This window comes from Urocampus carinirostris, chromosome 5 (assembly GCF_059441175.1).
Source record: "Urocampus carinirostris isolate Australia breed hairy pipefish chromosome 5, RoL_Ucar_1.0, whole genome shotgun sequence".
In the NCBI taxonomy this organism is placed as follows: domain Eukaryota; kingdom Metazoa; phylum Chordata; class Actinopteri; order Syngnathiformes; family Syngnathidae; genus Urocampus; species Urocampus carinirostris.
Window position 1 is genome coordinate 35308069 of NC_142353.1, and position 27549 is coordinate 35335617.

The 27549-nt window shown below is 41.0% G+C and overlaps 1 protein-coding gene across 1 annotated transcript in view; it reads right to left on the bottom strand.

Moving 5' to 3' along the window:
* Positions 1-27549, bottom strand: part of adamts3 (ADAM metallopeptidase with thrombospondin type 1 motif, 3) — a 325580-nt gene that overhangs the window by 267109 nt on the left and 30922 nt on the right. Inside the window, exon 4 of the mRNA XM_088336583.1 lies at positions 5260-5416. Within this exon, the coding sequence (XP_088192709.1) occupies positions 5260-5416 (157 nt within the window). The remainder of the gene's footprint in view (positions 1-5259; positions 5417-27549) is intronic.

Here is a 27549-nt window from a genome sequence, read left to right on the forward strand (position 1 = left end):
TATACTCTCACACACACACATTGTTGTACTCCCATCCACACTACTATACTCTCTTGCACATACTAATATGCTCTCATACACAAGCTACTAGGCTTTCACGCTCATGCTACTATACTCCCACATACTTTTATAGACTCTCAAAACACGCTATTACATTCTCTCTCACACATATTTTTATACTGTCATACACACTACTACACTCTCTCACAAATACAACTATCCTTTCATACACAAGCCACTATGCTTTCACACATACCAGTATACTAAAAAACTCCTAAACACATGGTACTATACTAACACAAATACACAAACTACAATAGACTTTCACATGCCGTATTATACTGTACTCTCTCGCACATATTGTTGTACTATCATACACACGTCTATACTCTCACACATGGTAATATACCCCCACAAATACAAACACTACTATACTCTCTCACACATATTATTGTACTGTCATACACACTACTATATTCTCTTGCACATATTGTTGTACTGTCATACACACTACTGTACTCTTTCGCACATACTACTATCCTCTCATACACATGCTACTACGATCTAACGCACATACTACAATACTCCCACACACATGCTACTATACTCCCACAAATACACGCACTACTATATTCTCTCAAAAACAATACTATAGACACACACTATTAAAATCTCTCAAAAACTAGTATACTCACACACACACACATTGTTGTACTCCCATCCACACTCCTATACTCTCTCGTACATACTACTATCCTCTCATACACAAGCTACTAGGCTTTCACACACATGCTACTATACTCCAACATACTTTTATAGACTCACTCACTGTTATACTTTCTCACACCTATTGTTATACTGTCATACACACTACTATACTCTCTCACGAATACAACTGTCCTCTCATACACAAGCTACTATGCTTTCACACATATACTACTATACCCCCACGCACTACTATAGACTCTCAAATCTCACTATTACATTTTCTCACACACACTAATTTAGACTTTCACACACACTATCATACTCTCACACAGACACACACTACTTGACTCTCTCACACATTGTTGTTTTTTCATACGTATTACGTTACTCTCTCGCTCATACTACTATCCTCTCATACACAAGCTACTATGCTTTCACACACATACTACAATACTCCTACACACGTGGTACTATACTCAAATACACAAACTGGAGTTGCTCCCAGTATAGTAGTATGTGTGAGAAAGTATAGTAGCGTGTGAATGAGAGTATAGTAATATATGTGAGAGAGTACAGTAGTATGTGGAAAAGAGTACAGTAGTGTGTATGACAGTATAGTAGTATGTGTAAGAGCGTATAGCAGTGTGCATGAGAGTATAGTAATATGTGTGAGAGAGTATAGTAGTGTGACAGTATAGTAGTATGCATGCGAGAGCATAGTAGAGTTTGTGAACGGGTATAACAGCATCTTTATGAGAGTAAAGTATAGTGCATGTGTGAGAGTGTAAATGATATGATTATATGTGAGAGCAGATTCACCTCAAACGGTCTTTCATAAAGTACTGATCTCTAAATTGTGTCTATTTGTTTATTCCCCCCAAAAAATACTTCTGGAAAAAAATGCATGAAACATAATGTAGTACTTAATAAATGCAATTTATACATTTTTCGTTTTTTCTCTCCCTCACCCCATCTCTCTACCTCTCTCTCCCATCCTCTCTCTCCCCATTTCCCCCCTTCCCAACTCTCCCTCTCTCTTTCTCTCTCTACTGACTCACGGCTGTTGTCATTTGTCTCGATTTCCCTGCACTTTTTCCATCGATCACAACTCATCCGCTTCCCTTTATTATTACTTGATCCCCTTGGTTCATTGCTAGATCATTGACTTTCTCTTCACGTTCCAAGCATCCTTATCACACCGCTCTTGTCTTTTGGTATCATTTGTTTGCCTCCTGTGTTCTGGACTGTTGCCTCGCCGCCGGCCGGTCCTAAAAGAGTAAAACCCTTTCATTGTCCTGCCAATTTCACTTTTACTGTAACTCCTCTTGCATTACCGCAACTGAAACGGAAATAAAACGATGCGAAGTGCCGTGATACCATCTAAGAGGATTAAAGAGTAAAACGTAGATAGCGATGCGGCATTTTGATACCAACCAACGGGCGACAAATCTACCGAGCATCCGGCTTAAAACCCGTATCGACGATTTCTCCGGAAAGACACTCAAAAGTGAGCTGTTATCTCCTCAATGACACATCATAAAGATAGAAATCGGTGCGACATTTGTGACGCGGTTTGAAGAATCGGGGAGCAAGGTAATGGTATCCTCCGGTTGAAAGCTTCACATTTCAAAGGGGTTTTAACCCCGATTGGGTGTAAAGTGCTCAAAATTGGGGTCAGGCAATCGTTTGACGTATGATCGCTTTGGTGGAAACGATTTTGGAGGGTGTCGTTTTCCCTGTGTCAAACAGGCGGCCCGCGGGCCGGGTCAGGCCCGATAGAGGATTGGATCCGGCCCGCGAGACAACGCTCAGAGAAGCGCAAGAGTAAGAGAGCTGTAGGTTGAAATAGGTCCATTCGATGTTGCCAAAGCCAGGTGCCTCTCACAAATGCTGCACTTGAATTTCTCTCTCTCTAATCTCTCTTTCTCTCTCTCTCTCTCTCTCTCTCTCTTCCTCCATTTGCCTCTCACTCTCTCTATCTCGCTCTCTTTCACTCTCTCTCTCTTTTTCTCTTTCTTTGTTCCTTTTTGTCTCTTTCTCTCTGTCTTTTTACCTTCTTTTGCTCTCTCTTCTTTTTTTCCTTTACTCTCTTTCTTTTTCTCTCTTGCTTTCCCTTTCCGTCTTTCCCCTTTCTCTCTTTCTCTCCTTCTCTCTTCTCTCCTCTTTTTCTCTCTTTCTATTTCTCTTTGGATTTCATTCTTTCTCTTTCTTCCTACATCTCTCACTATTTTTGTTTTTATCTCTTGTTTCTCACGCGCTCTCTCTCTCTCTCTCTCTCTCTCTCGCTGTATCTCTTTCTCTCTTTCTCTTTTTTGTCCCACCCTCTCTACTTTTGATCTGCATTTTATATATAGCGCTTTTCAAGTCAATGACTTCTCAAAGCGCTTTACAATGTTTTCCACATTTCCCAATAGCAGCCTTGCAGCCATGTAAGGCGCTAACCTGCTTATTGGAGGTATTAGGGGTTCAGTGTCTTACCCAAGGACACTTCAACATGTAACATGGACGAGCCGGGATTCGAACTGGGATCCCTTGATCCCAAGACGAGATCCCGAGACTTTTCTCTTCCTATCTTTCTCTTACTTCTTTCTCTCTTTTTTTTTCTTTCTCACTAATCTACTAAACCGGCCCCCGAGAGAATGTTTGTTCTATCGTGTGGCCCCCGAGCTTGAATGAGTTTGACAGCCCTGCTCTAAAGAATCTGGATTTTTTTCTTTATTTTAAACTTTCTATTGCTTCCTCCAGGGAAATCGTCAATAATAGTCAATATGGTTTTAGAGCTAACAGATCAGCAACAACGGCTATTATTGGTGCAGTAGAAGAAATCACCCATAGCATAAAAAAAAGAGTATTTATTGACTTAAAAAAAGTATTTGATACCATTAATCATAATATACTATTAAAAAAACTGGAAAGATATGGTATCAGGGGCTTGGCGGGAAGGAAGCAATATGTGAAAATGGGAGAGTTGTCATCTGAATACGTGGACATCTGTTGTGGAGTACCACAGGGTTCTATCCTGGGTCCAAAGTTATTTCATTTATATATTAATGATATTTTTAATGCTTCAAAACTATTAAAATTGGTAATATTTGCAGACGACACTAACATTTTCTAATCAAATGATAACTATATTGATTTGGTAACCTGCATTAATGGCGAATTAATTAACCTAAAAGTATGGATGGATATGAATAAATTATCTTTAAATTTGAATAAAACCAAAGTAATATTCTTTGGTAATCGCAAGGCAAATCAAGATTTAGAAGACCATGTCTCCTCTCCAGGTTTTCGACTTGTTTCCGATCCCGACCACGTTTTTGCTCTCCTATCCCGGCTACTGACCTGTTTTTTCCGCTCCCGAAACCGCCATCGCTCGTCACGGAAGTGCCACTTCCACGTTCAGAGCGACCGGCTTCCCGCGACCAGCGATCGCCGGATCGTGTGTGCAATTCTTTCCCTTCTTCCCAATAAAACTATGAGAAACGTTACGCGAGTGGGTCCTGTTTCCGTTCTAGTCCTGACAGGAATAAATGAAAATGAATCCAAATAAAATAAAATAGAATGAAATAAGAGAAGGTGAGTTAAAATAAATTAAATTAAATTAAAATTGATTAAAGTCAATGTATGTGAAATCAATTAAAATCAAAATAAATATATATAATTAAAATAAATATATATGAAATCAATCAAAGCAAAGTAAAGGCCAATTCAAATAACACAAATAAAAATAAAATAGAGATAAATAAAATAAACAATTCAAACCAATCGAAATAGATACAATTAAAATCAGATAAATAAATTAAAAAAATAATTTGTCAAAACTTGAACAGAAGGTGGACACAGACGCTTCATAGGACAACGCCATACAAACTAAAGTGGGATGCCGTGAATCACGAGGGATGAATAAATGCAATGGCAAACCGAAGCCACCAAAGAGCAGTGTCAGCGTCATTTTCAAGCACACTCGTGAAACGTGGGCAGAATTACAAGGACTTCACCTAAAATTCAAGCAATTTTGAATCCTTGAAAACACAACAAAAACATTTAAGCACTTTCAATGATTTCAAGCACCCATACAAACCCTGTAAACAATGATATCAATACATAAGCCGTCCTAAAAACACTTTAAAAAAACCCAAATTGGGTTAGTTTAATGCAAAAGTAGTATTTTAAACAACTTCCCATTTTGGGTTATTTGGAACCTGTGTTTTTAGAAGCATTTTGAAACCAATTTCAGTTCAGATTCATCATTTTTGGACCCATTTTTTGGGTTGTTTTAAGCGGTGGGTTGTCCTCTCTTGCATGCTAAGGGCCACAAATAGGCCCCCAGGCCACAGTTTGGAGACCACTGTTTTGGACACTATACATTTCCAAATTTCACTGTTGTAGTATCGTTGTTTTGACTCTTTTTGTAAATCTGAAAATATGAATATTTGGAAACCCGTTTTTGAACTGCACTACATTTCCAGTCCAGTAGGGGGTGCAGTTCACAGCGTTTTTTTTCAACCAGGAAACAAATCAGCCATTTTGTCGGATTTTGCGTCCTACCTGGCGCGTGGGAGTCCGCGGAGGCCCGGGACGGGTCCCGCAGCACGGCCGACCTGCGGTAGACCACGTGGACCCGGCCTTGGTCCTCCAGTTCTTGGGTGCCCCTCTCCAGAGGTTCGATGAAATATTCGTCCGCGTCCGTCCGGATCATGCCGGCCTGAAATGCAAAATTTTTCCACCTTGTTTATTTGTGTATAACGCGAAAAAAAATTGTTTTTTCTTAAAAAACATTGTCAAATACGGGCGGCCATGTTTAAAATCATTCATTGACAACGTAAACTACAAACACATTAACAACATAGAAGTTACAATGCATTTATTTTAGGAGAGAGCTCATTTTTGCTACTATTTGTAAACTAACTTATCTTGAACTACTTACTATGGTGTTACTTTGTTATTACCAAGTAATTATTGGAAGTAGAGAGAAGAGAGAAACAAAGAGAGAGAAAGACAGTAAGAAAAAGAGAGAGAAAAAAAAGAGAGAAAAAGGGAAAAGGGAGATTGAGAGAGAAAGGGAGAAAGAAAGCGAGGGAGAGAAAACAAGAGTAAGAGAGAAAGGGAGAACGAGGGAGAGAAGGTAGAAAGAAATAAAAAGGAGAGAAGTAGAGGAAGAGAGATAAAGAGATTAAGAGTAAGAGAGAAAGAAAGAGAAAAATTAAGAAAGTAAGAAAGAAAGGAAAAAAGAGAAAGAAAGGCAGTAAAAGAGAGAGAATGAAAAAGAGAGAAAAAGAGAAAAGGGAGAACGAGAGAGACAGGGAGAAAGAAAGTGAGAAAGAAAGTGAGAGAGAGAAAACAAGAGTAACAAGAGTAAGAGAGAAAGGGAGAATGAGAGAGATAAGGTAGAAAGAAATAAAAAGGGAGAGAAAGGGAGGACAAGAGAGAGAGAGTGTAAGAGAAAAAGAAAGATAAGATCTCTTTCTCTCTCTCTCTCTTTCTCTCTCTCTCTCTCTCTTTCTCTCTCTCTCTCTCTCACTTGCTTTTCCCTTTCTTTATCTCTCTCTTGCTCTCAGTTTTCTCTCTCTCTCTCTCTCTCTCTCTCTCTCTCCCTTATCTCTTACTCTGTTTCTCTCTCTTTCCTCCCTTATCTCTTACTCTGTCTCTCTCTCTTTCCTCTCTTTTTCTCTCACTCTCTGTCTCTCTTTCACTCTCTCTGTCTCTTTTTTTCTCTTTCTGTGTTCCTCTATGTCTCTTTCTATCTCTGTGTTTTTTTACCTTATTTTGCTCTCGCTTCCTTTTTTTCCTTTTTCTCTCTCCTCTCTCTTTCTCTCTCTCTTGCTTCCCCCTTCTCTTTCCCCCCTTCTCTCTTTTTCTTTTCTGCCCTTCTCTCTTTCTCTCTTTCTATTTCTCTTTCTTTTCTTTTTTGCGCTCTTTCGTCCCCCCTCTCTTACTATTTCTCTTTGTATATCTTTTGTTTCTTGCATTCTCTCTCTCTCTCTCTCTCTCTTTCTTTGTCCCACCCTCTCTCCTTTTCTCTCCCTCTCTTTCTCTTATTTATTTCTCTCTTTTTTTCTCTCTCTTTAATCTACTAGTCTGGCCCCCGGGAGAATGTTTGTTCGATCGTGTGGCCCCCGACTAAAACTGAGTTTGACACCCCTGGGTTAACACATTGAGGGAGGTAAGTTTGCCGCAGTTTTCCTTCCATAATGGAGTATTTAAGAGGAGTAGAGTGGAATATTTCCCCTGGGAGAGGCGCCAAAAGCAAGAGCTTTAAACGGTCATGAATATGGATTTAAGGTCTCTTTGCTACTTAGACTCATTTCAATGGATTTTCTGCCTGATGAGGAGGAAAGTCAGAGCAAGTATTGCCCGTTAGTATGTGTGATCTGTGTGATTGATTGAGCCTGCAAGACAAGAAAGAGGGTTTAAAACAGGGTGTTAAACTTGTTTTAACTCTTGGCCACACGATAGAATAAACATTCTCTCGGGGGCCGGACTAGTCCATTAGAGGGAAAGAGAGAAGGGTGCAGTGGTTAGCGCGTGTGCGGCACAGTTCTGAGGACATGGGATCGAACCTCCTGTGTGGAGTTTGCATCTTCTCCCCGTGCTCGCGTGGGTTTCCTCCCACATTCCAAAAATATGCATGTCAGGTAAATTGGCCGGTCCAAATTGTCCCTAGGTGTGAATGAGCGAGTGAGTTGTCTGTCTCTGTGTGCTCTGCGACTGGCTGGCAAGCAGTACATAGTGTCCCCTGCCCACTGCCTGAAAATCGCTGGGATGGGCTCCAGCACCCCCGCGACCCTACTGAGGTTAACCGGTGCAGATTATGGACGGATGGATGGATATACCTATAAGAGAGAGCGAGAGAGAGAGAGCGAAAGAGAGAAAATCAAAAGTGAGAGGGAGAGAGAGAGAGAGCAAAAAACAAGAGCGAGAGAGAGAAAAGCTACAGCAAGAGAGAGAGAAAGAGAGAGAGAGAGAGAGAGAGAGAGAAAAGCAAGAGTGTCAGGGAGAGAGAGATAGAGCAAAGAGCGAGAGAGAGAGAAAAGCTAGAGCAAGAGAGGGAGAAAAGCTAGAGCGGGAGAGAGCGAAAAGCTAGAGCAAGAGAGAGAGAGAAAGAGAGCGAGAGAAAAGCTAGAGCGAGAGAGAGAGAGAGAGAGAGGGAGAAAAGCTAGAGCGAGATAGAGGGAGAGAGAGAAAACTGAGCGCAAGAGAGAGAGAGAGAAAGGGAAAAGCAAGTGAGAGACAGAGAGAGCGAAAGCAAAAAGCAAGCGAGAGAGCGGGAGTGGGCAAAGCGAGAGAGAGAGAGAGAGAGAGAGAGAGAGAGAGAAGCAAGAGTGACACGGAGAGAGAGAGATGGAGCAAAGAGCAAGAGAGAGAAAAGCTAGAGCGGGAGAGAGAAAGAGAGAAAATCAAGTGCAAGAGGGAGAGAGAGAGAGAGTAAAGAGAGAGAGAAAAGCTAGAGAGAGAGAGAGAGAGAGAAGCTAGAGCAAGAGAGAGGGAGAGAGAGAAAACTGAGAGCAAGAGAAAGAGAGAAAGGGAAAAGCAAGAGAGAGAGAGAGAGAGAAAGAAAAAAAGCAAGCGAAAGAGCGGGAGTGGGCAAAGCGAGAGAGAGAGAGATAGAAAGAGAGCAAGAGAGAGAGAGAGGCAAGCACGAGAGAGACAAAGAGGGAGAGAGAGAGAGAGAAAGAAAGAGAGAGAAAAGAATGAGGGAGAGAGAAAATAGCTAGAGCAAGAGAGAAAGATTGAGAGTCATAGTTTATTAAAAGCGGTGATGATGATGACTGAGTGACTGTAAATCCACAAAACTGATGTAAATATGCATAGTCTTGAAGTGTGTAAATACACAGGATGTTTCCAAGTAAGACACAATTATTAAGGATCAAATAAGCATATGCTTCCCCCTATTTCTTGTTACGTTCCCATTGTTTTTTGTTTTTTGACGTTTTCTTTTGTTTTGTTTTTGTTTTCTCATGTTCGAAAAACATGCATTTCAGGTGAATTGGCCGGTCCAAATTGTCCCTAGGTGCGAATGAGCGAGTGGGTTGTCTGTCCCCACGTGGCTGGCAACCAGTTCAGGGTGTCCCCTGCCCACTGCCTGATGATTGCTGGGATGGGCTCCAGCACCCCCGCGACCCTACTGAGGATAAGCGGTTGCAGCTAATGAGATAATAATAATAATAATGAGACGTTCGGAATAAACTTTCATTCCTCCATTCGTTCGAAACCACGCAAACCATGAAAAAGTTCCGTCTAAAATGGACTGACCGTGGAAATCCTCGTTTCAAAATCAAATTGCATCAGCACACCGTGCGAGCGAAAAACAGGAACTTCACCACCCCAAAAACGTAGCGTTCCAGTCATTTGTGCAGTAACGATGCCCGGGAGAAAGCAGACTGAGACGGCGAGGCGATCTCCAGGTCACTAGACTGTCAGAAAGTCCAATTAAGGATCCCGGCGCCGGTTTGTTTGCAGCGCCGCGTTCCGTTTAGGGGCCGAACCCAAGTTTTAATGAGAGCCGGGCCGCCCCGGTAAGCGGCAGCCTGACATTAAACCCCGCCGACTAAAATAACAACGACGGAAGTCCTGCTTTTTAACGCAACAAAGGAATCTTGAACAACAACCAGGAAGTGTTTGCGCTCGGTATCGATTGGAAAGCCAAAGATCAATGGACATACCTGTCAACCTGTGAAAGTGCTCTGAAAATGGAAAATTCCGGACTATAAGCCGCTACTTTTTTCCCCAAACGTTCAACCCTGCGGCTTATTCAGTGATGCGGCCAATTTATGTCATTTTTCTTACAGCCGCCAGCGGCGCTCGAGTACAAAAGGTAAGATTTAGACCGGTGGAATATATGCGCCGAGGAAGACTGCAACTTCTTAGCTTGTGCACAAATTAAATTGGCGTGAACTTACCCTCATCATGCAAATTGCAAAAAGAAAGGCACATGACGCAGCTTTCAAGCTAAAAGCAATCGAGCAATCCGATAAGAAGGAAACAGAGCTATTGCACGAGAAACTTTACTTTGCGAGCGTGTTGCTAGCGTGTTTTGGACTAAGGGAGCGCGGGACGACGTCTATACGACAAAATTTCTTTCCAATTCTGAGGAAGAACGACTTTGATGGCGTCAGTTATAAGGAGGAAGATGAGGACGGTTTACCGTGATTTTTACAAGTACGGTATATTTTTTTTTAACAGACCCGTTTACTGTTTTGCGAGCGTGTTGCTAGTGGCGTGTTGCTACCTGTCACAGGCACCGTTTGGGATGAAAGGTATATTATTATTATTAAAGCTTTGAAAACTCTCTCGGTGTACCGTCTTTCTTTGTAAATATGTGTAACCGTGTATAATATGTATTTGCAACTGTATATTTTTGTAATGTATTAATTTTAGAGACTTATTCTGATATGTTTTCCACGGGCAAATTAAAAAGAAGGGGCGAAAATAACGGGGGCTGACGGGAAGTGGAGTAAAGGTGAGACGTGTTTGTGGACGCAGCGGACAATAGTGGATATATATTTTTCCCACCCTTACCTTTGGAAATATACACTTTTTTCCTTGGATTACTTTTAACGGGACCAGGACTCTGCAGGTCTGCATCAAACCTTAAGTACCGGTATCATTTTCCATTCATTTTGCCGGCTGTGGTTTTTGGACTGTGTACTTAATATTCAGTTACAATCGCGGGACTTAAAGTCGGGTTTGGGTTACTTTTGAGATTGTGTTACACGTTTCAATGTGGGCGCATGCGGCTTATATACAGGTGCGGCTTGTGGAAGTACAAAAGCGGTTATCCTCTTAAAATGTGGTGGGTGCGGCTTATAATCAGGTGCGCTCTATAGTCCGGAATTTACGGTAGGTGATAAACAGTGTTCTCGTTTGCCCACGTCCCTGTGTCCTAGACGCATCATTTTTACTGGGGACGCATAGTCTCAAATCAACCTGCGTCCCCGGGACGCAACCTTTTTGACACAAAATTGGCATTATTACCCGATTACTGTTTTTTTTTTTTTTTTTTACAAAGATTTACCGCACTTTTTGCCGGGCAGATCCGCCATTGTTGTTTTGGTCTCGCGGTTCGAGTTTTTGTCTGCACGCCAATCTCGGCAAACGAGATCTCGTTGATTCGAGATGACGTCATTGTTGTGGTGCTTGTCGTCGAGGGAAGGTGAAGGCTAAGTAAAATCAACACAAAATTGGTCATTTCTGCAGTGTCAGTAATAAGTTTAAACAAAATGCAGAAAGTGATAACCACGGCACTAATTCCGGCACGAAAAAACAGCGGAGAAATTCTCCGGAAGATCGCGGAGGCAAGGAAAACACGTGTGTTGAAGCGAACGACTCTCTCTCTTGCTCTCAGTTTTTTCTCTCTCTCTCTCTCTTGCGTATTCCTGGTTACGCTATGAGGAGGATGATAATGGATTGGACCTTGAGAAGGCATTACAACTGTGGCGGGACAGCAAACAACGAAGAATATATGAACTGAAAAATCCGAAGTGATAACTGCTTTGTATTACTGATTAACTGTGATGATTAAAACTAAATACAAATATAGATTAATATAATTATTTCAGCAATATTATTTTGTATAATGTACAATATTGTTGTGAACTGAAAAATCTTGATAAGTGATTTGTATTACCAATAAACTGTGTGAATTAAAACTGAATGAATATATGGATTTATATTATATATTTGTCGCCGATTTACAATTTCAACCTCGATAAGACTAAATTTTGGGGACCCATAGATCTCTGTTGGGACCCATAAATTTTGGAGCATGCGAGTGCCCGGGACCCATCACTTTTCACATGTAAAATTAACACTGTGAAGAAAGAATAACATTCTTTATTTTGATTATTTGGTAGATATAAGGCTTTACACGATACTGCTAGAAACTCTATATGGAGGGAGCAGTGTGTGTCAATGATTCGGCTGTTATTGCAGCGCATAGTCCCCCACCCCTGTTTTTACCGGAGTCTCCGTCTCGGTTGTGCCGGTGAAGCGTGCGTCCTGCTAGTTCACGGGTGTCAAACAGGCGGCCCGCGGGCCAGATCAGGCCCGCTAAGGGATTGAATCCGGCCCGCGAGACAACACTCAGAGAAGCGCAAGAGAAAAACAAGCAGCAGGTTGAAAGATGTCAACTTGATGTTGCCAAAGCCAAGTGCCTCGAACAAAGGCACTGTACTTGTATTTCTTTCTTTCTCTTTTTCTCTCTCTCTCTTCCTCCCATTTTTTCACTCTTTCTCTCTCTCTTTCACTTTCTCTGTCTCTCTTTTTCTCTTTCTTTGTTCCTCTTGGTCTTTTTCTGTCTTTTTACCTTCTTGTGCTCTCTTCCTTTTTTCCTTTTCTCTTTTTCCTTCTGTCTTTCTTACCTTCTCCTTTCTCTACTTCTCTCTTTTGCTATATTTCTCTTTTTCCCCTTTCTTTCTATTTCTCTTTTTATCTCTTGTATTTCATGCTTTCTCTCTCTCTCTCTCTCTCCCTCTCCCTCTTGCGCTTTTTACTCTCTTTCTTTGTCCTACCGTCTATACTTCTCTTTCCCTCTCTTTCTCTTATTTCTTTCTCTTTTCTTCTTTCTCTCTAATCTACCCTTTCGGCCCCCGAGACAATGTTAGTTTCAACGTGTGGCCCCCAAGTTAAAATAAGTTTGACACCCCTGTGCTAGTTGGACTGCAGCAGAGGATCCGTGATGACAAAAATACTGCAATTTCGGACGAAGCACTTTGGTGGCGATAATGTTACAATATATATGATATAACGAAACACATGTACAATATAACATATAACATGTTAAACTACATAAATAATTTTTTGGGGTATTTTGTAAGGGAAAATACGACAGTTTGTAAGGGCATGGAGCCGTGGAGGTTGTCAGGTATGAATTGGGGACCGAACTGCGTCTCTGCTGCTGCACTTTTGATCATCTGGATTTGCAGGATGCGGTGGCTGATTTCAGCATTAACCAGACGGCGATAAATTTCGGCTTTTCTGCCGTGGTTGCAAATGATTTAAAAGCGTGTGCTGTCTTTCTGAAGATAGCATTTTAATCATGTGTTTCCCCCACCCACAGTTACTGTCAGTAAAATACACAAAGAATTTTAATAGTGTTTTTGTGATGAGCTGAAATTCTCCTGTTAATGAATAACTTTTTAGTCAGTGTAGTGTCATCAATATGACACTAAGCTAAACCACTAAAGGACCATGACCGCAGTGGGGGTTGAAGGATTTTATATTTTAAAGGATTTTATACAAGTTACATTTATTGAATGCAATGAAGATTTTTCACAGAGAAGGCTTAAGTTCAATGACAGGTCGCGTCGTTCCGAATGCGAATGTTTTGTTTAGTTCTGTTGATAACAGAGTTCTGACGCAGGTGGCGGGCAATGTTTGGTGAACAAGGCCCTGAGGACGTGGAAGCGCTTGGTGTTGTTTTGAGTTTCTCCAGACAAGGTGGTGACGAGGTGGAGTCCACATGGGCGTTCCTGGCCCGCCCCATGGGGGTGGCCGACACGCCGGCGTGGGAGAGAGACGTGGGAAGAAGAACTTCAGAAGATCGATCGCGAGGGACAATCAAGAGGGAGGCTCGACGAAGACTAATTCGACAATAATTCGGCTAATTCGATGGATTTCACTTAATTAAATTCTTTAAGAAAATAAATCTGCCCCCGTGTGGAAATGCCGGTCTCTTGCCCATATTTTCCCGAAAAGGAACGAGCATTTTTAATAGTGTAATTCCCGACAGGGTGTAACGAAAGCTTTAATAGTCACAAGCCAGAAACGGAGACAGGACCCAATAACGTTTGTTTTACTCAGTTTTATTGAGAAAGAAAGCAGTGCTTGCTTCCACAATCGTACGATCGTCGGACACGGGTAGCTGATGGCAGGAACGCGGAAGTGGCACTTTCGTGTCGAGCGAGGATAGTCGTGGGCGGCAGGGAAGCTGGTCGATAGCCGGGACGGGAGAGCAAGGGCGGTAACGAGTCCAGAAAAAAAGGTCGGCAACGAGTATCAGGCAGGAAACAGGGCAAAACGGGACGGAAGAACAGGGCAGAAACGGGTCCAGAAACAGGTCGGCCACAGGTAACAGGAATGAGAAAACAGGGCAGGAGATTGTCGGAGGGTACGGAGCTTGCCTAGCAAAAGCGTAGGTTCGCAGGACAGTCTGAGAGCTTTCTTGTCTTGTCTTTTCTTGTCTCTGTCTCTTTCTCTCTCTGTGTCTTTTAACCTCTTTTGCTCTCACTTCCTTTTTTCCTTTTCTCTCTTTTCTCTTTCTCTCTTCATACCCTTCACGCTTTCTTTTCTCTTTTCTCTCCTTCTGTCTTTCTATTTCTCTTTGAATTTCTTTCTTCCTCTCCTGGTCTCACGACTTTTTATCTTTTGTTTCTCCCTCTACTCTCTTTTTCTTTCTTTGTCCCGCCACTTCTCCTTTTCCCTCCCTCTTTCTCTTATTTCTTTATCTCTCTTTTTCTTTCTCTTTAATCTACTAGTCCGGCCCCCGACAGAATGTTTGTTCTACCGCGTGGCCCCCCGAGTTAAAATGAGTTTGACACCCCTGTTTTAAAGCATATCAATACGAAAAAGTACAAAGAAAGGAACCAAAACCATCACAGAAAATACACTTGACCTTTAAAATTGAAAATCGCATCGGGATCGCAATACCGAATACTGAAAAATGCCAACTAGGTTTTTGTTTTGGGGCGGCAGTAGCTCAGGAGGTAGAGCCCTCGTCTTGGGAACAAGGGATCCCGGTTCGAATCCCGGCTTGTCCGTGTTACATGTCGAAGTGTCCTTGGGTAAGACACTGAACCCCTATTACCCGCAATAAGCAGGTTAGCGCCTTACATGGCTGCAAGGCCGCTATTGGGAAATGTGGAGCACATTGTAAAGCGCTTTGGGAAGTCATTGACTTGAAAAGCGCTATGCAGATCATTTCATTTCATTGTTCCAAAATGTGACCAAGCGCCCCCGTCCATTTGTTTACCCGGGCGTATTGAAAACCGTCAATTCGGGCTCCCGGGATATAAAACCGGGAGCCGCGTGGCGCTTTGGAGATGAAAATGGCAGCTAATGATGACGAAGGTTTGCTGGCATTTCTGCCGAGCAAACACACCTTTGAACAACACGGCGGGTGAAAGGTGCCACTGTGCCGCCTGGTAGCGGGCCCTCGCACTGAAAGGGGCCGATTCTGACAAACTGGAGCCCTTCAGCTCAATGCCGCATGTTGTTCTTGGCGGGACGCCGCTGTCTGCTTGGCTCGGGCCTGAATTGGGCCCCGAGTATTAAAGTGACGGAACACAGGAGTCTTCATCCTTTTTTTTTTCTCACAAGCTTCTTTCGGACGCAGCGAACGGTACGGGGTCGTGTCCGAAACACCTGCCGTTGTGCAGACAAGTCACGGGAATGTCGCTGATTTGACACAAATTATATCAAGTGTCTTGCAAAAGTATTGCCCCCCCACCTCTCCTCCCAAGAGCTGTTTGTCATTTTACGGATAAAATGGACAAAATATATTTTAACTATCAATAACCAGGGCAGCACGGCAGCGTAGTGGTTAGCGCGTGTGTGGCACAGTTCTAAGGTCTTAGGAACCTCCTGTGTGGGTTCAAATCCAGCTACCGGACTTACTGTGCGGAGTTTGTATGTTCTCCCCGTGCTTGCGTGGGTTTCCTCCAGGCACTCCGGTTTCCTCCCACATTCCAAAGACATGCATTTCAGGTGGATTGGCCGGTCCAAATTGTCCCTAGGTGTGAATGTGCAAGCGAGTTGTCTGTCCCTGTGTGCCCTGCGATTGGCTGGCAACCAGTTCAGGGTGTCCCCTGCCCACTGCCCGATGATTGTTGGGATGGGCTCCAGCACCCCCGCGACCCTACTGAGGATAAGCGGTACAGCTAATGAGATGAGATAAGATGAGAATAACATCAACCTGTACGTTTTTGCTGTACAAAGAACGTTTATTATGTATTTTAAGACGTGTACGACGTAAAAGAAAATCTGTACGGAAAAAGGCAAATTTGTCAATGATGGGTACCATCCGGTATACACGGATATCACGAAACGGCAAATCTATCAAGTCAAACGAATTCGCCGCGGTAGCCTCTATCTCGGTATCGTTTTTTTTCGTTACAAACAAAGCGAGCGGTTTGATGCTACTGTGCGCGCATGTGTCTGCCGCCTCGGATATCATGTGGTAGTTGTGTAGTGAAAGGAAGTCCGTCTCTTTTTAGAGAAGCGGCTTTTTCGGCTCAACTCATTAAAGAGAGCCGGCTCTCAAACGGCTCACTTGCTTTGATGCTTTATATTATGAATCATTATTGTTGTATAAAGAAGTTGAGAAAAAAGGAAGTATAAAAGGAGAAAATGAAAAAAGACAGGTTTGTGGTTATCCCTTTAATCAGTATATTACCAACAATAATTTAATGCAGAAAATTAATTAATAATTGGAATAAGAAAATGTATTATTCTACAGTGAACGTCCAAGCGACTTCATTTTTGACCTTTTTTATAATAAAGCTCGTTCATGTCGAGCAACTCAGGATCTCAAAACAAAATGTTAATTAACAATATATATGATATAACGAAACACATGTAGAATATATTATATATATACCGGAGCCATATGCCCCTAGTGGGAGGTGGCTAGAGTCATCTCTGACTCTTTCTGGGAGATTGATTCAGAGGAGGGGATTCCCAGCCCCCTCGCTCAACCCAACTGAGGTGTAGGGAGTCATTAGGTGACCAAACCCCCCAATTCCAACCCCTAATGCTGAACGCCAAGCAGGGAGGCAATGAGTACCAATGTTGTAAGTCTTAGGTATGACTCGGTCGAGGCTTGAACCACAACCTCCCAGTCCCAGGGCGGGCGCCCTAACCCCCAAGGCCACCAAGCTGGTCAATATAGAATATAACAATACATAAATAAACACGTTTGAAAAAAATATATGGTGTAAGATTATTTTGTATTTTGTAAGGGAAAATACGACATTTTTTAGGGGCATGGAGCTGTGGAGGTTGACAGGTATGCAATTCCAACCCCTGAAGCCAAGCACCAAGCAGGCAACAGATACTCATCTCATCTCATCAGCTGCACCGCTTGTCCTCAGTAGGGTCGCGGGGGTGCTGGAGCCCATCCTAGCAATCATCGGGCAGTGGGCAGGGGACACCCTGAACTGGTTGCCAGCCAATCGCAGGGCACACAGGGACAGACAACTCACTCGCTCAGTCACACCTAGGGACAATTTGGACCGGCCAATCCACCTGAAATGCATGTCTTTGGAATGTGGGAGGAAACCGGAGTGCCCGGAGGAAACCCACGCAAGCACGGGGAGAACATACAAACTCCGCACAGTAAGTCCCGTAGCTGGATTTGAACCCACACAGGAGGTTCCCGAGACCTTCGAACTGTGCCGCACACGCGCTAAACACTGCGCCGCCGTGCTGCCTGCAACAGATACTAATGTTTTCAAGTATGACTCAGCCGAGGATTCAACCAGTAACCTCCCAGTCTCGTGGCGGGCGCCCATCCCACAAAGCCATCGAGCTAACTAAACAAATAATAACAACTTGAAAAAAGATGGAAATAGATTTATAGCCAGATTTGCCTTGTATTTGGCTCCATTCATGTTGCCATCAACTCTAAAGATCGTCTCAGTCCCTGTTGAATAAAAGCATCCTCAGAGCAGGATGCGGCCACCATGTTTGACAATGGGAAGGGTGTTTTCAGGGTGTTACGCCAAAAGTATTTCTTTGTATTCACCCCCAAAAGTTCAATGTAGGTCTCATCTGACCAGAGCACCTTGTTTCATGTTTTTTGTGTCTCCAACGCTAAATGGGCTTTCTCATGGTATTAAGGGCTTTCTTCTTGTCACTCTTCCATTAGGGGTAGATTTATGCAAAAATAGACTAATAGTTGACCTATGCACAAAATGACCCATTTCAGCGGTGTATGCCTGCAGGTCATCCAATATGATCATAGGTCTCTTCGTTGCTTCTCTGAATATTTTTTTCTTTCTTTGGCTGAAGGTTTAAAGCAATGGTTCACAAACTTTTGCAGGCTAGCGCCCCCTTGGCTCCCCAGTGAATACCTAGCCCTGTAATAATTTTTGAAATGCCGTGTTTTTTAATATGTGATCATTTATAAGGTACTGGTACAAATGACTTGTGTTTCCTTTAGACCTAGCGACTAAGCAAAAGCAAATTCTGCAACGGCCATTTTCTTCTGTTCCACGTCCGCTTCGTCAAAACCAAAATAGGTCCAAACAAGTGATATACCGACTTTCTTCGGTGCGAGCTTCATTTCCTTCTCGTTTGTTGACTCTGGGGCCATGTTTAAGGAGTCTGCCATGACACTCAATGAACTCACACGGTGGGTGTGGCATAGTGTGGTGCTTGCAAACTTTGAATCGCGTTTATTGGCTTGTGCTATTCTTAAAACTTGCCTCTGATCGAACAGTAACAATTGCGGTTGACCAAAACTTCATCACTCACTACAAAACCTTGAAAAAAACGGAGTAATTTGCGGTTTCACAACCGCACAACGACACATCGCGATGTCGATTCGATTTCGGTCAATCTTGCAGCCCTAACGTGTTGTGTACAAATCGTCAAACAAACTTCTGACTTCGACTTCGGACTGCCGCCCCCCTACTGCCCCCTATCGGCCCCTTCTTCCTCACTGTCCCCCAGATCTTTCCACCCACTTTGGTACAGCCCACTTTGGGAACCCCTGGTTTAAAAGAACGGCCAGGTTATATTGGTTTTCAGTGGTTTTATGCTCTCTCCGTTTTTATATATTTGCTCACACAGTGCTCCAGGACATGTGTATATGTTATGAAATTTCGTATCCCATTTCCTTTTTTTTTGTTAAACAATGCTTGAGCCTTTAAATAAGCTGGTTTCAATTTAGGAAACAGTATTAATTAAATAAATACATAGACAAACGCTTTCATTTTGTGGATTTTGACTACCGTGCACCCCCCACGGGGAATTACTGAATTACTGTTTTAGACAGTATCACTTGGCCTATATTCTAGAAGATGGAAACAAAATGTGAAAAAAAAAGAAAAAAAGGAAAAAGCAAGTTAGTATGCACAGAGACAGAGCGTAGGTTATACGGCAAGGGCACAGACGTGAACTTTGGGGAGGATGGGAACTGGCGAGAATAGCGCCCACTTGAAGACATGGAGGTCAGCCGCATTCCTCACTTGTTTGCTCTTATCCTTTTTTTTCCTTCTCGCTCTCCCTCGCTCGCTCTTTTTCAGCCATGTGCAGCCTTTGCTGGGCATGTGACCCACACAAGAAGAAGAAGGGTATGGAAAATGCGGGAGGAGTCTAAGTTATCAATGTACTCATTTTTCATGGCATAGATATACAGTGGGACCTCGGTCTTCAACCATAATGCGTTCTCATAAAGACCATAAATGTGTACATAATATATAATAAACATACAAAAGAAGAAATATAAACTATTTTGTATCGATTACACACCTTTGAATAGTGGTGTGATGGCATACAGGGATGGGTGTGTGAAGGTTACTGCTTAGCCTTCCTCTTCTCTTTCAATAAGATAACCTGTCCTTGTCAGCTGCTTCTTCCTCTTTTGCACTATTATTCTAAAGTGTGACATAACACTCCCATTAAAAATGTTCACTCTACGGTTTGCTACAACTGTATCCCAGTGAAACTTTTCAACAAAAGCCTGTAAAAAAAAACTTAAAGACGTACCCCTTCACTCATTGACAGTCTGGATCAAAATGGCGCTAAAGCTAGGCTAACACGCTAACCACTGCGCTGTTCGGTCAAAAAATCGAAGTTCGAACACCGGTAATGCGATGCTGAGCGGCGTACGGGTATAGATGGCTCTTTTCGTGACCAACTGTTATCGCGTGCGGACGTGCTTCATTTTGCTTTCGCTTTTAATATAGGTGTACGAAGTGTTTTAGCCCCTAATTATGCCTCCGAAGAAAGTCAGTGCAAGCAGCAAAGTTGCTACAGGTGAAAAAAGAAAAGTAGTGCGTACAACTATTGTATTTAAGAAAGAAACAAAAGCAAAATATGAAGGAGGTGTGCGAGTGTCTGATCTTGCTAGGAAATACAGCATGGCTAAATCTACGATCAGTACAATACTAAAGAATAAGGAGGCTGTGAAATCTAGCAACGGCCATCCACCTGCGCCTTCTGCTGACCACCACAAACTTGAGAAATCTTATCCATAATTATTTTCTTTATCCTTTTTCTTTTATTTTTACACGTTCATGTTAGCGTAATCTTTCGTACGGAAGATTACGATAACGCGAACGTACGATTAGCCTGGGTTAGCTTTATGTGGGTGTTGGAACGGAGCCCAACTTTGAGGGTGTTGTAACGGAGCCCCTTTTTCAATGAACCGCTCACCACTTGTTGTGGAGACCCGGGTGCTAAATGACTTGTGAACGACCTGATTTTTTTTATTTTTACACGTTCATGTTAGCGTAATCTTTCGTACGGAAGATGACGATAACGGGGACGTACGATTAGCCCGGGTTAGCTTTATGTTTACGTTAAAGATTCAAGGTAAACATTCAGGGTGTTGGAACGGATTAAAACGATTTACATTATCTTGAATGGGAAAAATGATTTCGGTGATCGAACAAATCGGTTTTCGAACAGGGTTCTGGAACCGATTATGGTCGTGAACCGAGGTTCCACTGTGTATATATATATATATATATATATATATATATATATATATATATATATATATATATATATATATATATATATATAAATATATACATAGAGATAGATAGATAGATAGATAGATAGATAGATAGATAGATAGATAGATAGATAGATAGATAGATAGATAGATAGATAATTAGGCTCATTTTAAATATTATTGTTCTTATTTTAAGAATTTTTTGAAGATTAATGTTTGTAAAATAAGAAAAATATACTTAACAAACAAAATAATCTGCAGATATCTCCACTCATTTGAAATATTATTTATCTCATTTCAAAATGTAAATATTTATAGATACAGTATTATATATATTGTATATAGGTACTGGCTTTTACTTGAAATGCTAACAAACTCAAGCCATATTGTGTCATTTCCAACTGTTTCCCGGATCTGCCAGTTTGGAAAGATGAATTTTGTTTTTTACCTCTGGCCGGTCAGGGTTTGACAGCTTGTACACAACTACGAAAGAAAAGCACAGTTCACAAATTTGACCGGTGGCGGTTCGAATATAGCACAAAACTACAAAATATTAGGTTGCTGTGTTGTTGCTAATACTGCAATGCTGTTAAATCCATTGAAAAGCATCGAAAGTTGGAAGAAAAAACTCTTCGCATTACTTTTTTTCATATCCTTGATATACAAATGCACATTCACTGCTATCCATTTTTTTAAAGTGACAGTGTAATATTGTTAGTCACTGTATTTTGTAGTGCAACAGAAAACAAGTGCCAAAAAGCACAAGGTAGACTGCAAAATAGTAAATCCGTACATTTTCGCAAGGTGTTTGGTAAACGGGTAGTCGTAGCACTCAAATGGCTGACAATTATGTCAGCACCCTCTAGTGGGGGCTCATGAAATTAGTTAGTTAATGAATTTTTGTTTATTAATTAATATTCCTTAGTTAATAATGAATTTATGCCCTGCGATTGGCTGGCAACCAGTTCAGGGTGTCCCCTGCGCACTGCCCGATGATTGCTGGGATGGGCTCCAGCACCCCCGCAACCCTACTGAGGATAAGCGGTGTAGCTAATGAGATGAGATGAGATCATGAATTTAGTTCTTTTTTGAGTTGACTATTTCAAGAATGATTAGAAACATATTAAAAAGGAAAAAACATTATTTAAAATAACTATTTTCAGATATTTTCGCTCTTTTAAAAATTATTTTTCTTAATTTAAAAAATTATAGTAATTTTATTAACAAAAAATGAGCTAAATAAACTGAGGATAATCATGTTTTCAATTATAATCAAACAAAATAATTGTATTAAAATAGGAAAATATTCTTACAATTATGACAATTATCTTCAAATATTTTTTTCCCTTTTTATTTTCAAAAATATTTCAAAACTTATTTTTACCGAAGTAAAGTGTAATTAAAATCAACCCAATCATCCGCCTTTGATTAATCAGATTATTTTGCTTATTTTAAGCATGTTTATTTTTATTTTACAATCAAAACAACTTCAAATAAAGTCAAATGAGAGAAATACCTACCAAGGTAACCTGCCGTCGAAATAAGAGTCTCCGTTTACGAGTCACTTTATAGTTCGACTTCCGCGGTACTTACAGTACTTTACACAGTGTTTTTATCGGACTACTACTTCAACTTAAATATGGTGTGGGAATACTTTTTCCACCTGTTGCCACGGTGACGGTGTATTTACAGTCCAAAGGATCAAAAAGATCAGATGTACTCATTCAATAACTGCTTTTACAGTAGACACATTTTACAAGCTTACCACAAAAAACAACTTGTTTTTATTTTATTTTGTAGTTTCCAAAGTTGAAGTTTGGTGCAGGGTTTGTACACATTTTCAAGGCCTTATTCAAGCGCTGTTTAAAGGGACAGTGTGTCATATTTAGTGCTTCCTATAGTAGATTCAGTATAAACTTAAACATTGATTTGAATTTTAGGGAAAAATATACGAACTATCGTCCCGAAGTTAACAATTTTAAAAAAGAAAGATCAAGATCGAGAAATTTAGGTCGGCACCATGTTTTTCCGTCATGCTGCCGCCACGCTGTGCTCTGTAGCACTGTCCCTCACTCGCACCGGACAGCACAGTGCCATCTAGTGGTCATATATTACAAATTGGGGCTTTAAGGACTTTAAGGATTTATCGAGACAAATGATTTTTAGAGTGGCACGGCGGATGGGTGGTAAGCGCACAGCCCCACGGTGTGTAGGTTTAGGGTTCAAGTCTAGCTACCGCAGCCTCCCAGTGTGGAGTTTGCATGTTCTCCCTGTGCCTGTGTGGGTTTCTTTCCACATTCCCAAAAAAATGCATGTCAGGTTAATTGGCCGGTCTAAATTGTCCCTAGGTGTGAATGAGCTAGTGACTTGTTTGTCTCTGGCTGGCAACCAGTTCAGGGTGTCCCCTGCCCACTGCCCGAAGATAGCTGGGATGGGCTCCGGCACCCCCGCGACCCTACTGTGGATAAGTGGTGAAGATAATTGATGATTTTTAGATCTTGAGTAGATCGCAAATATATTTGTTTTTGAGACAAATCTCTAGATGTTGCGTAAAAATGATGTAACTTACATTTTAAGTTGCAGGAAGTTCTTCCCATAACAATTTACCACTGGGAAATGATACATTTATTTTCTACATGTTACATCATAAATGTCCATAATTGATATGTAATCTTTGCACTAATATTACATTTAATCATTTCATAACACTTGTCCTGGTTAGGTGTAGCATGAACAAAGAGTTAGCAAAAAAAATAAAAAATAATAGTTAAGCTAATCTTCTCCAAGATTTACCTTTAATACGACTGGAGAGAGCTGATTCTTCCATTGTGAAGAGCTGGATCTCTGTTTTTTTGCATACTTTGCAGAATGCTGTGCGTGGATTTTTTTCCCACGTTTTAGACATCATTTGTAGTTTCTGTATTCTAGCCATCCCGGGATCTTGCACCTCTTTGGGTTTTCCTTGCCAGCATGTTGGTTTAAGATCAGGGGATGGTGTAATTGTAACCTATGCAATCCTTTGAGACATGTTGTGATTAAGGGCTATACAAATAAATGTGACTTGAGGTGACTTGATGACCCGTAGGGGGCGATGACGCTTCACAATATAACAGTAACTACAAACTAAAATCAGCTGCCGTTAATCAGGTAAGAAGGAATTCAAAGGCAAAACCAAGCGATCAGAGCAAGCGTGTTGGCGTCATTTTTAAGCAAACAAGTTTTTTATTCATATATTTAACACGTAGTCAGACTGCTCAAAAATATGCCAACAATTTCAAGCATTCACGAGCACACCACCCAAAATTCAAGCACTTTTCCGTCGCAACATTAAAATTCAAGCATTTTCAAGAATTTAAGCACTGCGATGAACCTTGGGAAAAACACGTTTGAACATCTTTGCAAAATCTGCTAGTGCAGGTTGCAGATACAGGAAGTCTTGGCTTGGCCAGACCACTGACTGTAATTAAGTTGTCGTAAAACGCACAACAAAGACACCACAAAGACACACGTACCCCGCAACTTATCAAAGAGTAACAAGCCATCCCCCCAAAAAAATATTCAGCAACACCTCACAGTTGAAAGAAACACCGGCAAAGCACTGATTTTGTCTAAATCGGGGGTCTCCAGTGTGGTGCCCGCGGACTTGTTCTGAAAATAGCTGATCAGTGCTGGGTAATTGTGATTTTCTAGTAGAATATTTTTCTTCTACTGGTTGACCAAATATATTTAACTCTTTTTGTATTAAATAACCTGTAATAACAAAGTAACAACATAGTAATAACAGTAAATAATTGGTTATTTTACAAAAGGAAAAAATAAATTCAAATTCATGGGCCTTATGAACAAAAAATATATACTTTATGTTCAAGCATTTATAATTGTTTTTAAGCAATTATCAAATCTATCCGTGTATTAAACACATGTATTTATTTATCTTTTTGAATTGTTTTACAGGAATACAACAAACTAAATTAGGTAGGTAGGTAGGTAGGAAGGTAGATGAATAGATTGATAGAGCTTAAGAGAGAGAGATAAATAGATTGATAGAGATTAAGAGAGAGAGATAGATTGATAGAGATTAAGAGAGAGAGATAGATAGACTGATAGAGATTAAGAGATAGAAAGATTGATAGAGATTAAGAGAGAGAGATAGATAGATTGATAGAGATAAAGAGAGAGAGATAGATAGACTGATATAGATTAAGAGATAGAAAGATTGATAGAGATTAAGAGAGAGAGATAGATAGATTGATAGAGATAAAGAGAGAGAGATATAGATTGATAGAGATAAAGAGAGAGAGATAGATAGATTGATAGAGCTTAAGAGAGAGAGATAAATAGATTGATAGAGATTAAGAGAGAGAGATAGATTGATAGAGATTAAGAGAGAAAGATAGATAGACTGATAGAGATTAAGAGATAGAAAGATTGATAGAGATTAAGAGAGAGAGATAGATAGATTGATAGAGATAAAGAGAGAGAGATATAGATTGATAGAGATAAAGAGAGAGAGATAGATAGATTGATAGAGATTAAGAGAGAGAGATAGAAAGATTGATAGAGATTAAGAGAGAGAGAGATAGATTGATAGCGATTAAGAGAGAGAGAGAGATAGATTGATAGAAATAAAGAGAGAGAGATATATTGATAGAGATTAAGAGAGAGAGAGAGAGAGATAGATTGATAGAGATAAAGAGAGAACGAGAGATAGATTGATAGAGATTAAGAGAGAGAGATAGAGATTAAGGTTGATAGAGATTAAGATAGAGAGATAGATAGATTGCAAAAGGAGGAGCTGAACAGATGTGCAAAATGGGCAATAAGGAAAACATGTTTATGATAACGAGTTTTTTTTAAAATAGATTTTTTTTTTTTTTTTTAATTAAAACAATTTAAAATCGAATTATTATTACTATGCACAGACGACATTTTTCATGCGGGTTATAATCCCAACGACGATAAAATAGCACTCTGAAAAATACATGATAATAAGTCAAGGCATTTCATCAATCGAGCACAACGATGATAATGTAATCAACCTCATCATCAGATACCAGTTCAAAAGACTAATCCATTACTTTAATTGCTAATACGTCAACAACACATTTCTCATGTGAAATGACGACGGGACGTTCTGATAAATGGGTTTACTTGAATCATGTGCAAAGTTTTATTTTGTGGGGGGCGTTGTGGGGGTTTGAAACCCTCACATCGATCAAACCTCTGATAGTTAGCTCGTTTTCCTGCTTCCACTGCTCCATGTAAATAGTGCAACACTAGCAAAAAACGTATAGCCCCCCCCCAAGAACCCCCACATCACGCGACACCCACAAACACACCGCCACCGACAAACTGATGAACTGCTTCCTTTAACTGGCTTCAAAGAAAAGCCGCATTTGGCTAGGAAGCTAGCAAGACCCCCACCCTGCCCTGCAAAGGACACAATTGGCATAGCAGCCCAAGTAGTGGAAATGTCGGCAACTAATCGGCAGGGTTGGGTAGGGTTACTTTAACTTGATGACTTTCAATGACTTTTGGATTACTCCAATACCAAATATGCTAATAAAAGACAAAAGAAACTAAATATGGATAAAATGATGACTCACAACACGTGGTAAGCTTTCTCTCCTGGCTTTGATCTCTTTGATCTCCGGCAAAACTAACATAAAATGCGACGTAAAAATGCGACGTAAAATCCAAACAGCTTGCCAACATCATTTTTGCCGTTCCATGTATTCCGTTACTCCCCAAGCCTGCACAAAATTTAGTCATTTTATTCATATTTAGTTTCTTTTGTCTTTTATTAGCAGATTTGGTATTGGAGTCATCCAAAAGTAATTGAAAGTAATCAAGTTAAAGTAACCCTACCCAACCCTGCTAATCGATTATCAAATTCAAGTCAAGTCATGTTTATTTGTGTTATTATCTTATTATTTGGTTAACCCTGAATTGAAAATGCTTTAAAAGGGCTACACAAACCACCGTAACGACACTCCCTGATCTGAAACCTACATGAAGGCAAGGAAAAACTCAAAAAAACTCAGGATGAGGAAAATCAAGGTTTAAGTGCCGATACAATTCCTTACAAATCTCTTCCAGGAAGTATTGAATCTTCTTATTAAAGAAAACCATAAACTCATTAGCTGAATGGTGAAGGATTTTATAGATTTGGCTATGAAGGATTTTGTACGATCAAATACAAATAACATTTAATGCAAAAGATATTCACTGGCTGGGCTGTGGGGCGAGGTCAGTGTAACCTAGTGGAGAATGATGTCTACAGGAACGTCGGGAACGGGACGTGAGGCTGATAAGATAGTCAGCACATCCGACGACGCAGAAAGGCCCTGCTGACGGAGGACGGCAGGCGATGTTTTGAGAAACGCTCTGCTGTTTTGAGTTTTCCAGACATCGAGGCGAGGTGGTAGAGCCCACGTGGGGCTTCCCTGGCACGCCCATGGGAGGAGCCGGGACACCATCTTGCGAAAAGACGTGGGCCGAGAGGAGAAGCAAGAGGACTTGAAGAGAGGGTTTCCCAGACACTCCAACGACACTAATTCGGCCATTTTCGATGGAGTACACTTAGTTTAATTGCTAATGAAATTAAATCTGCCCCGGTGTGAAAATGTCGTCTTTTCTTGTTCATCTTTTCCATCAAGAAACGAGCGTGCATTGTTGGGTGAAAGTAGGTCGTGTTTGGTTAATGGAGTCAGACAACTAATTCGAACAATTTGGTAAACGATACATTTTGATATTTAACTCCCAACAATGGGCAGAAGCATCTGCAATAATATACTGCCGCTAGCGTGCCAAACAGGTATTTGGGGTTCTTTTTATGTGCAGCAATAACCTAAGAAAAGTAGTTTTAACAGAAGCAAGAACTCCTGTATAATTCAGCAAGATGTCACACCAGATTTGATCGAAAACCAAGAATTTTGGTAGCGCGCCATTCACATTAAAGAAAACCATCTGGTTGGATATTTCAGAAATTTGCCGATTCAGGACCAATCGTTTTAGTTTCAATTCGAAATGTACTCATTTATTGTGATTATTGGCACAAAATCATCCATTGCTAATGACAACTTTAGAATGTCATTGGCAGTGCAGGAGTTTCACCGGTCACGCATGTTATTTTCTCCACCTGGGGGAGGTATCAC